General features: G+C 37.6%; 1 protein-coding gene across 1 annotated transcript in view; it reads right to left on the reverse strand.

Moving 5' to 3' along the window:
- LOC100890487 overlaps positions 1–12,229 on the reverse strand; it is a 28,987-nt gene that overhangs the window by 14,628 nt on the left and 2,130 nt on the right. Inside the window, exon 2 of the mRNA XM_003726651.3 lies at positions 11,684–11,778. Coding sequence (XP_003726699.3) covers positions 11,684–11,778 — 95 coding nt within the window. The remainder of the gene's footprint in view (positions 1–11,683; positions 11,779–12,229) is intronic.

Here is a 12,229-nt window from a genome sequence, read left to right on the forward strand (position 1 = left end):
TAACAATGAGACAGTTGAATCTTCAAATGGCACAGTACCCTCAGAAGCACGTACATGAACCAAAGAACGTTCCTTGGCTATTGAACATGAAGGTCCTCTTCCACCTTGTCAACCGATATAAAGCATTCAAACAATGTGCCAGAAATGATATTGCGTGGACGCTTGTCCGAAAAAGTAGTGGAGAGACAGGTCAAGAGCTTCCAGGTTGGGCTGGATTTGTCTCAGTAACATGGCATGTGCCTTCAAATGTGATGACCATAGATTACTATCCTGTTATAAAATATCCCATAACAGAATTCGATACAATCCAAGAGTGCCCGAGAGCTGCAGAAGAAGCAAGCCGCGAGGTTGGCCAAGACTATGTCATAACAACATTTGACTTGGGCGTGTGCATGAAGGCATATCCTCTCATTTGGAGCCATCCATAAAATTACAAGAAACACATTGTGTTGATTGGCACTTTCCATTTGATTTGTGCATAATCCAAGATGCTTGGAAAGAAAATGGAAGGATCGGGACTTGAAGATATCCTCTTTGAAGCTGGTCTCATGTCTTCTGGGTCTATGAAAGACGTCATAACAGGAAAGAACTGCAACAGGAGTCTGCATTGTCACAAGACAATGGTGGAGTGCTTAGAAAGGCTCCTTTGTATGAGTTCCTGTCAATGACTGGAAAAGATGATGCACTTGTTGGTATAGCTGAGGAATCAAATAATATCTTCCAAGACCTAATTCGATCACCAACAAAGGAGAGGCTTGCTGAGGTTGTGGCTAATGCAGATCTGAAGGCGTTGATAGAGTCATATAAGAGTTTCAAAGCTGATGTTCGAAGAGGATCTCTTGGGAAGACGGCACAATTTTTGATGTCGTATGCTGATCGCGTTTGGATTGATCTTTCATTGATCAGGTCTGTGAAAGAAAATGACTGTCCATTGTACTTGCACTGCCTGTTCCTTATGCCTGACCCGGTCACAATTACTCCCGATATCTGACCTACCTTGATGTATTCTTGGTAAACATTGAAGATTCACATCCTGGTGCCATGACATTGCTCGAAAGAGGTGCAATAAGTGTTGCCAGGTCGCTCATTCCGGGGAACCGATGTGCTGTCGACAAGACAATTGAGGAGATAATCCTGAAGCATGGCAAATCTCGCGGTGGGGGTGGTAGTGGTGTCGGTGTCTCTGGCATAATTGAGAACTACAGTGTATATCAGAGGTGGGCTCGAACATATGCAGATATGACGTTTGATGCTCACCGTGGAAATAAACACAGAGATCAACAACCAACTCAGATGAGGAAAAGTGAGGGATATGTATTTTTAAAAAAGGCCATAGATGATGTAAAAAGCTTCCTCAATCATGTTGATGTTGATGACAAGAATGGATTGTATGTTATGCTCGCGTTCCAGCTGAGGTTGAGAAAGATGTCATGCATAAAAATTACCACAGGGAAAGACCAGAAAGAGATGCTCATCAAAGAGCGATTAGAGAAAAGACATCGTTCTCTGACCCCATCAAGAAACTGAAGCTCAAACCATGGCAGAGTAAAAAAAGAAATTCAAGCTTAAAACATCCCAACGAAAAGTAAAAGATTACAAGCAACAAGGGGACATTGCTATCCAGCTGATGGTAAAGGCACAAAGTTAAGGCAGCCAACTTGATCTACGGGAATTCTTTGATCCCTGTTCTCTACTCAATTGGAATATTGGAACAACTTCTTTGCTAAGACAGATACATTTAAGGGCCTACACTATCTCCGGAAGGATGTAGAGAACTCGCAACCTCCAACCACTGGCAATTCCTTGGTAGTGGAAGATGGTAAGGCTGTTTTCTACTACCTAAAAGAGATGCCTGCATACTTCAACGATATTTGCATCAGAATTCACAATGGAGCGTTGTCCAAATGCGATGTCATCTTCAGCACAGACATGTACAAGCCAGACTCTGTGAAGTCAAGTGAACGGACACGGCGTGGGTGTGCAGAGAAGATGACGATTAAAGGAGGCAAGACTAAAAGACCCTCTGACTGGAAGCAGTTCCTAACGAATGATGAGAATAAGAAACAACTTATTCAAGTTCTTCTGGATGTCTGGAGTAAGCACGACATGGCTAAGAGCCGGGCTAAGAGACTGTATGGGAAAAGATGATATTCATCAAAGAAGGAGAAGCCCAACTGCTCACTTCTCAGAATGGGAGAGAGACACTGTGTTCTGAGATTCCATCTCTCGACTCAACCCAACAAGAAACAGATTCACGCGTGATCCTTTACTGCCAATACGGTAAAGAAGCAATGTTGTGATCATGTGCAGATCAAAAGCCCAAACAGTGATATATTTTTTATATTGCCTGATTACGCTCATCTCACTTCAGACATAACATTACTCTTCCATACAAGGAGAGGCAACAAGCAGCGGCTAAAAAATGTCACTAATTTTGCCCAGCACTCCTTGGACTACATGCTACAGGCAAAGTCAAGCCAATCAAACTGTTGCAGCAACGCAACAAATTTGTCAAACCTCTGACAGGACTTGGTGATTCGTGGACTGTACCAGAGGAGTTGCTATCCAATATCCAATATATACAAAATGTACTAGTTGTAATAAGTGGGGGGGGGGGGGGTGAATAATGAATAATATTACACCAAATTAGGGGGCTAGAAAACTTATTTCATGATAATAGCAGACAAAATACAACTTTTAGGTGATTTTGACAGGTTTTGAGACAGAAATTTGCATATTTAATATGTGCAAATTTATGACGTCATTAATAATTGAAGACAATAAAATAAAATAATTTTGTCTTCCTATTGTTGTATAGTTTACGAAGATCGTTTATAAATTTGGTGGAGATTAGAGTTATATCTGCTGAGAAACAGGGTAAAATGTAAGCACATAATTCACAAACCCTAAGAAAGTGTGCAAAACACAAACAACTGACATTTTTACATATCTTCAAATAAGGAGCAAAAAAGCAGTGTCCAAATGAGTTTTTTTTCTTGGGAACATCTTTTTTCTGATATTATGGATCCCAATGAACAAAATGACACCCAAAAAATAGGATCATAGGGGGGGGGGTGCACGGTAGCCCCCTCTGGCTCACGGACTAAAAGGACCTAGATAGCGATTACAAGTACTGCGTGCAAAACTAGTGGGATCTTTAATAAGTAAGAAAAAGAAGACTAGAACTGCATTTGTATTAGAACACTGCGTGTATTGACACCCGTGTTTTTACGTGACAGACGACTGAGTATCTCTCGGACTATCCAGAGCAATTTGTTAGAAGTCTGTAGCTTGAAGAATAGTGGAGATATAGGCAGTGGCGGATCCAGGGGGGGGGGCCCGGGGGGCCCGGGTCCCCCCCCCCCCCCTTGAGAAAAAAAAATTATGTAAAATCACGTGATTTTTACCTTTTTGGGGGGTTGGGCCCCCCCCCCCCCCTGGCGCTCAAGGGGGGGGGGGGGGATGCAAATTGAAAAAAATTTGAGGACCAAAAAAAAAAAATGTGCTCACTATCCCCCTCCCCCCCCCACTGAGCGAATTTTCGGCCGGCGCGATTTTCAAATTTTCGGGAGCAAAAAAAAAAAAAAAAAATTGTGCTCTGTACCCCCCCCCCCCCCCCCCCCCCCCCCCCCCCCCCCCCCCCCCCCCACTGAGCGACTTTTCGGCCGGCGCGATTTTCAAATTTTCCGGGAGCAAAAAAAAAAAAAGAAGTTGGGCCCCCTCCCCTAAGAAATCCTGGATCCGCGCCTGGATATAGGTAGGACGAAAGAAAGGCTAAAGGAAAACGACCCGAAAACTAACAGAACGGCACCTACACGGTCACGCATGAGTGATTCCGGAGAACGAAGAATTCAATGACATTGATATGTTGATAGAGACTACGCCTAAGAAGTTAGATAGGGCTCGCAAGCACTGCGTGCATAATGAAAGGGGTCTGGGTGAATGAGAAATACATCATGATACGTGCTGTGGCACAATCGGCCGTCCATATTAACATAAAGCATGCATAGTATAAAATGGCGTCGAATATGCTACCATTGACAGATTTTAAACATGCTTTTGGCCACCCAGACTCCGCTAGCAAAATTTCAAGGAAAACAAAGGCGAGAAGGGGGCCGACACGTCTTATAATTTGGCGGAATTTGTATATTAACTCATGTTCAAATAAGATTTACTCAAACGTTTCTGTGTGTTGACACCATTGCCATCTGCATGCAATGCAACGGGCTGTTATGTAACACGTAGTTAATTCATCATTTTGGGCGATAACTTAAAGAAGACGTCATCAAATTTTACAAAACTTGGCAGACAGTTGTTAAGTGTATACGGATACATTATATCTGCCAAGTTTCATTGAGTCAGACGTAGGTATAAAGATCGCTATTTTAGAGCAAGTCGAAGTTTTTCGCAGTTCTCTTGAAAACTGCACATTTTCTTTTTCTTCTTCTTTCTAGCTCATAGCATGCCATGAGGCTGCATGCACGCTACCGTTATAGTGCTTTGTACATGCGAGCTAACCATTGATTCACTGCCATGTGCGTGCAAGCACGCATTCGTAATAGCAGTTATCGTTCATGCTTATTGGACTGTGCTGTGTGTTTCGCACGCGCTATTCATAGAACCATCGCGTTAATCAGATTATCCCCAAAACAACCTCGCACGGGGGGGGGGGGGGGGGCTTGGCACAATGGGCATTAGCCCTGTGACATGATAAGAGCTAGAAGTAGTTTAATAAGCAGTAGTATCATAATTATTATCAGGTGGGCTGTATCTATACAGACCACCTTTTAATTTTGTTAGAATTGCCTTTATTATTATTTATTATTTATTTATTTTTCTTATTTCGACCCATATAGGCATGTAGAGAAATCAAAATAACGTGTTCAACCTTGACCTTGACTGGTGACGTCATCTAGGCGCCATTTTGTGAAAATTAACTCATAATCATATCTTCATAACCAATAGTTATTTCTCATTAATATTTACCAGAATCAAGGTCAATATCAGTCCAGTCAATTTCAGGTCAAAAAACACGCGCGTACGCCATTAATAGCAATAGCATTTCATAAAGTAAATAAAGAAACGCGCACACGCGCATTCGCGCGCGTTTTCGTTTGTCAAGGCCGAACGCAAAATAATTCCTCCTAGATTTTTTTTAACACAGTATTTCTCCTGTTTTTCCGGACAATTTGATACCTTGTTTATCTCTTTATGACCATTAATAAGGGAATGAGCGTCCGTTCAAGATAAATGTGCGTGCGTGCGAGCTCTTGTAATACATAGCATATATGGGCAACAACATGCCTATACAAAACCCTTATGGCTCTTCGGGATGGACGGGAACCCTCAATTTTTGTCTTCATATTCGGATAGAGTCCGAGTCGGAGATGTGATTTCATGTCTCATTTTGCCATTAAGTATATCGTGTCATCATCATATTGACCTTGGAACTCAAAATACGAATTTGCATATTATGACGTCAGCATATTTATGGAAAATTGATTGTATCTCTGTATATTATTGATTTATTCTCTTCTTAATGTTGATATCTTGTAGTTGAGGCAATTGTCTACAAGTTCACTGCATATTATTTTTCATTTTGATGACATCATCATAGTGAAAATTGCGATTAAAGGTAACTGGACAGATTTTCTTAATTTGCGTGTTAAGCCTATGGAAGGTGCCAATTTAGTTCAAATCATGGATCTACATGACATTAATTTTTGAGCACTATCTAGCTTATTTGTGCTCTATGTTCTCCCAAATTTTGGTATGTTATAGCTGAGACTATGGGCTATAAAAGTTGAGATTATAGTTTTTGGATCAGATGGTGGGATCATGTCGAAATTTTCAATTGAATGTTAAATTCGCAAATTTTGTAGAACATTGTAGGAATTATGCATATGTCACGTTTGTCCTATTTGTGAAATATAAACGTTAGCAGTTTTCTAGTATTCAAATTAAACAAGGAAACCCCTTTACTTTCTAGACTTTACTGTCAGACACTATTGAGTGACTGACCAATTTTTTTTTCCTCTGGTAATAAAATACATCATATGAGCTTAAAGGGTACATGAGCATTTGTCCACATCAATAACCCACTTCTTGTAATGGCCCAAAATAATCCGACTGAACCTATGCGCAGCACAATCTAGGTAAAACATGACGGGTAGAGCATTTCATGGAAGAAGATAAAATTGTGAAAATGCATTCTTCGTTATGTCAATTAGGGTCAAAGGTGTAACTGCTTATTGTATGGGGTCAATGGTCATATATCGTCTCAATCTATCTTCTATAGATCCATAATGGTCAATATACTACACAGTTGAAACTTTTCGTATGGATAGACCTTAAAGGCAAAGACCAGTTACGGTCATGCGATTGCATTATGAAAGAAACGTTGTGCAATCGATCAGAAAAGGTTGATCATCTAGCATATAAGTATTGGTGTGTACTGCAAGGTTTTGGAATCATCAAAATGATAAGAAATTTGGCCCAGTCTTCGTAAAGTTACAAGCACTGTACACAGAAAGATGTATATGGAACTATACGCACACGTGCGCGACACGTGCGTTTATCTCTCACAGACCATGTAGATAAACTAATTTACCAAACATATCAATTAGTAGGCGGTTTCCCGGCAAAATTGTTATCATCATGTATTAGTCAAAACATATTCTCTCACATGATTGGTAATAAGAGCTTCCATTTCATTTTTTGAAATTGGGGCGTTTCCAATACTGGTCTTTACCTTTAATAGGAAGAGCATTTTAGAAGATAGTATAAAATCGTGAAAATACATTCTTCATTATTTAAAACATTAGCATACGTATAACCTAAATTGTCAAAGTGACAAATTCAAGTTATTATTATTCCCATTTATTATTCTGCCATTAATTTGTTCGCAGGATATCTCATGAATGAATAAAGCCATTATCATGAAACTTGCCATGATGATTGATATTAGTATAACTTAGAATTGTGACACTTTTCAGTAACTCAAGATCATCGTGACGTCATCCAGGCGCTATTTTGTGGAAATCAACTTTTAATCATATCTTCATATCGAGTCATCAAAACTGAACCATATTTAAAACACATGAACTTCAGGTCAAGGTTCGACATAACATCTCATCAAAATCCGCGCGCGTCTGAATTTCAAAATGCTCAAATTCACTTTTTAATCAAAACAGAGTATGTTCTAGGCCATTTAAAGAATTTCGAAAATTTCCACGCGCGTTTTTGCGTGTAACGCCATTACACAACAAAGAAACGCTATTTTTTGTTCTTTCATGATATTTCATAACGGAATGCGCGTCCGTTTAAGATAAATTGCCGTGCGCACGAGCACATGTAATACATAACATATATGGGCAAAAACATGATTACACAAAATCCATCACAGCTCTTTGGGATGCACCTAGACCCCCAATTGTTTTTTTATTTTGATTATATGAGTCGGAGATATGATTCATTTCTCATTTGACCATTAAGTACATTTTAACGTCATCATAATGGCCTTGGAAGTCAAAATACGAATTTGCATATTATGACGTCAACATATTTACAGAAAATCTCTGCAAATATTGATCAATTTTTTTCTAAATTTTGATTCGTTGTAGCTGAGACAATTCTTCACAAGATTATTACCAATATTTATTCATTTTGATGACGTCATTATATTTTTTGCTTAATATGCGTCTTATGCCTATGGGAGGTGAATGATACTACATTCCAGTCTAGACTTGTTCATTATGTTGCGTATGTAGTGCGTCGAAATATCGGTTCAATGGTTGGTAGGCTCTGCAATCAGGCGAAAATTTGAGCTTGTTTAGTAAATTAATAGTTTAATCATATAACAATTGTCTATCGAATACCTGAAGGGCGCGCTATACCACTTTTAATCATTGTCATCGTCATTTAAAACAAATAAATCATCATCAATATCGTCATTATCGTATTTATGAATATTATCATTAGATCATCATCGGCACACTTTCATGATACAAAAATAGCATACGTATCACCTAATTCGTCAAAGTGACGAATTAAAGTCTAGTTATAATTGTTATCATATCCTTATTATCATCTGTATTATCAGCATAATCTACAATGGCAGTAGTATAGTATAGTCATGTAGAAGTAGGCCTAGTAGTAGAGTTATCATTCTGATCCTTATTATCCTGATTATCTTTTGCAATACGTCTATATAGACGATAAACTCACGACAATTGACAATTGTCATGAATCATTGTCTTTAAGCTTACCATTAAATGCATCTGGTTCGAATTTTGCTTAGGTATTTGGTACGTGATGATTTAAATGGTAGAAATGAACTTGTGTCCTATTCATTCTAGTCTTATTCATTTGCATTATGTTTTATTTATTCAAGTTCTAATGTTTCTGACTGTTTTCAAGACAATATCTTTTTTGTCGATCATAGTTCTATGTAGCTTGATATCTCACGGTAATTTTGAGAGAAAAGCAATGCAAGCAATGATTTCTGAATTGTAGCGACAATCGCGTTCGCCTTTGCTGTTCTTCAATAATATTTGACAAGCAGTATTAATTAATTTGTCAAGGACTCATGATAAATTCGTTGAACAGTTGATTACCCTCGGTTGATTCTTTTGTTCGGATTATTTGGCGGGGAAAATAGAAGTGAATGTATTATTATTCTTATTTGTTCATCGTCTCTACGATGCTCTTTGAATCAAAAACAGCTTTTAGTGTTAGGCTTCCTGAAAGAAATTTCAATTGTTGTTAAGAAATGTTTGGTTGCACTCTGTAGATTATGATGACGTGTTTGATCTTTTTTTCAATACAAGATCAAACACATGATCAAAATCTACTAGCTGCATGCCAATAAGTTCTTGACAACAATAAAAAAAAATGTGAGCTAGTGCTATTCGGTGTGGCGTACACATGGCAATCACATGGTAGATAAAATTATGATCATCAGTACTGGGTCAAATAAATTAAAGAGAACTGAATTTGAACCCGGGCCATAGGCTACCCCCTCTCGTTCTCTCTCCCTCTCACTCCCTCTTCGTCGCCTTACTTTTCCCTCTCTTACCTCCCTGTGCATTTGTATGCCTCGATAATACAGAAAATAAACAATAAGATTCTTCCTCTTCCCCTCCTTCGTCCTAGTACATGTAGTAGGAGTAGTACTAGAAGCAGTATCACAATAATAATGACACTTATTATTATGGTTGGTGGTGTTACTAATGTTATTTTGTGTAATTATCAGGTGGGCTGTATCTAATACAGACCACCTTATATTTTTGTTAAAATTGCCTTTGTTATTATTTATTATTTATTTATTTTTCTTTTTTCGACCAACTTTTTTGTGAACAAGATAACTTTAAAATGGCTCAATCAAATGCCTTGACATTTGGCACACATTATGTATAGGCATATAGAGAAATCAAAATAACGTTTTCAACCTTGACCTTGACTGGTGACGTCATCTAGGGGCCATTTTGTGAAAATTAACTCATGATCATATCTTCATAACCAATAGTTATTTCTCATTCATATTTATCATAATCAAGGTCAATATCCGTCCGATCAATTTCAGGTCAATAAACGCGCGCGTACGCGTACGTCCACGCGTCAGTGCGCGCGCAAAATTTGAAAATGCTCTAAATCGTCTCAAAATAATTTTGCATACGTTTCAAGCCATTGTAAGCATTTTATTTTAAAAAAAGTCGCGCACACGCGCATTTTTTTCCTTTCATGATATTTCTCATATTTTTTCAAACAATTTGATACCATGTTTATCTCTTTATGACCATTAATAACAAGATGAGCGTCCATTCAAGATAAATGTCCTCGCGCGCGAGCTCTAATAATACATAGCATAAATGGGTAAAAACATGCCTATACAAATTCTATTATAGCTCTTTGGGATGGAACTGGACCCCCAATTTTTTGTCATATTTTGATAGAAAATGAGTCGGAAATATGAATTAATGTCTCATTTGGCTATTAAAAATATTCTGACATCATCATAATGGCCTTCGAACTAAAAATACGAATTTGAATATAATGAAGACAGCATATTTAAGGAAAATTGATAGTATCTCTGTAAATATTGATTGATTTTTTTCTCAAAATTTCGATATGTTGTAGCTAAGATAATTGTGTACAAGCTTAGTATTCATTATTTTTCATTTTGATGACGTCATTATAGTGAAAATTTCGATTAAAGGCCTCATGTCAGAAATGTCATAATTTGCGTGTTATACCTATAGAAGGTGAATTTTGTACACGTCATGAATCTACATGATATTGTTTTTTAAGAAATTTTAAGCAGTATCTCGCTTATTTTTGCTCTATTTTGTCTCAAATTTTAGTTGACCAGCCCACCTATACTTGTTCCAAACAAGTATTATATGTCTAGTTTATTTTATTTCTAACCACTTTTTTTTTAACAAGATAACTTGAAAATGGCTAAATCAAATGCCTTGAAATAAAGCACACATATGTATAGGCATATGAAAAAAACACGGTAAGGTTTTCAACCTTGACCTTGACTGATGACGTCATCTAGGCGTCATTTTGTGAAATTTTCTGAAAATCAACTCATGATCATATCTTCATAACCAAAAGGTATTTCTCATTCATATTTATCATGATCAAGGTCAATATCAGTCCGGTTAACTTTAGGTCAAAAAACGCGCGCGTGCGCGTACGTCCGCGCGTCAGTTCGCGCGCAAAATTGTTAAATGCTCAAAATCGTCTCAAATGTTTTTTGCATACGTTTCAGCTCATTTTATAAAAATCGCGCACACGCGCATGCGCGCGCGTTTTCGCGCGTAACACCATAACAAAAAATAGAATCGCCATTTTATTTTCTTTCATGATATTTTTCATATTTTTTCGAGGAATCTGATACCATGTCTATCTCTTTATGACCATTAATAACAACATGAGCGTCAATTCAAGATAAATGTCCGTGCGCGCGAGCTTTTTTAATACATAGCATATATGGGCAAAAACATGCCTATACAAAATCCATTATAGCTCTTTGGAATGAACCGTGACCTTCAATTCTTTTTCATATTTAAATAGAATATGAATCGGAGATATGATTCCATGTCTCATTTGGCCATTAAGTGTATCGTGACATCATGATAATGGCCTTGGAACTCAAAATACGAATTTGCATATTATGAAGTCAGCATACTTATGTAAAATTGATTGTATTTCTGTAAATATTGATCGATTTTCTTCCAAATGTCGATATGTTGTAGCTAAGACAATTCTCTACAAGCTCAGTTGTCATCATTTTTCATTTTGATCACGTCATCATAGTGAAAATTACGATTAAAGGGAACATATCAGAAATTTCTTAAGTTGCGTGTTATGCCTATGGAAGGTGAATTTCGTTCACATCATTAATCTACATGACATTGTTTTTAAGCAGTATCTCGCTTATTTTTGCTCTATTTTGTGTCAAATTTTAGTTGACCAGCCCACCTATACTTGTTCCAAACAAGTATTATATGTCTAGTTATCATTGTTGTTGTTACCATTTTATTTTTGTAATTATAATCATTGCTGTTTTGATAACAATTTTTATGAAACAGGGCCCTAGCCTAACTTCAGTCCGATGTTACACAAATTGGTATTAAATGGAACGCAACAATGTATACTTTTAAATACGTGTACATACCTGAAGGAATAGTACTTGTTTTCTAATTTCAGAGATTATATCCTCGTCTGTCTGGGCCAGTTTGCCTGAATCTAGAATGTTTTCAGGGTCAAAAGCTACATGCGAGAAGAGAAAGAGACGAGGGGATGGATGCGTTGTAATAACAGAAGATCCATATGATGAGATAGAGGCAGAGAAAGGGAAGCAGGGATAATTAAGAGAGAGAATGAAAGGTAGAGAAAAGGAATAAGAGAGAGGAAGATAGATGGTGTGGGTAGGAGAGGAAGAGGGATGTGCGCATAGAGATATCGGGAGATACAGACAGTCGGATAGAAGCAGAAAATGAGACAGGGAGAGAGAGATAGAGAGAGTGTGAGTGTGAGAGTGAAAGAAAGAATAAACACAATTTCAATTGGTTATCAAAGTGATCAATGAATTGTATTCTATTGTATCTATATGTATTGACTAGATGTATCTGTGCTTATGTATTTTGAATTAATTGTAGGTTGATAAGTATATTGAATGTATTAGTTATTGAATGTATTATTATCTAAGTACAACTTTGAT

This window comes from Strongylocentrotus purpuratus, unplaced genomic scaffold, assembly GCF_000002235.5.
Source record: "Strongylocentrotus purpuratus isolate Spur 01 unplaced genomic scaffold, Spur_5.0 spur5_scaffold_2, whole genome shotgun sequence".
NCBI classification, from domain to species: Eukaryota; Metazoa; Echinodermata; class Echinoidea; order Camarodonta; family Strongylocentrotidae; genus Strongylocentrotus; species Strongylocentrotus purpuratus.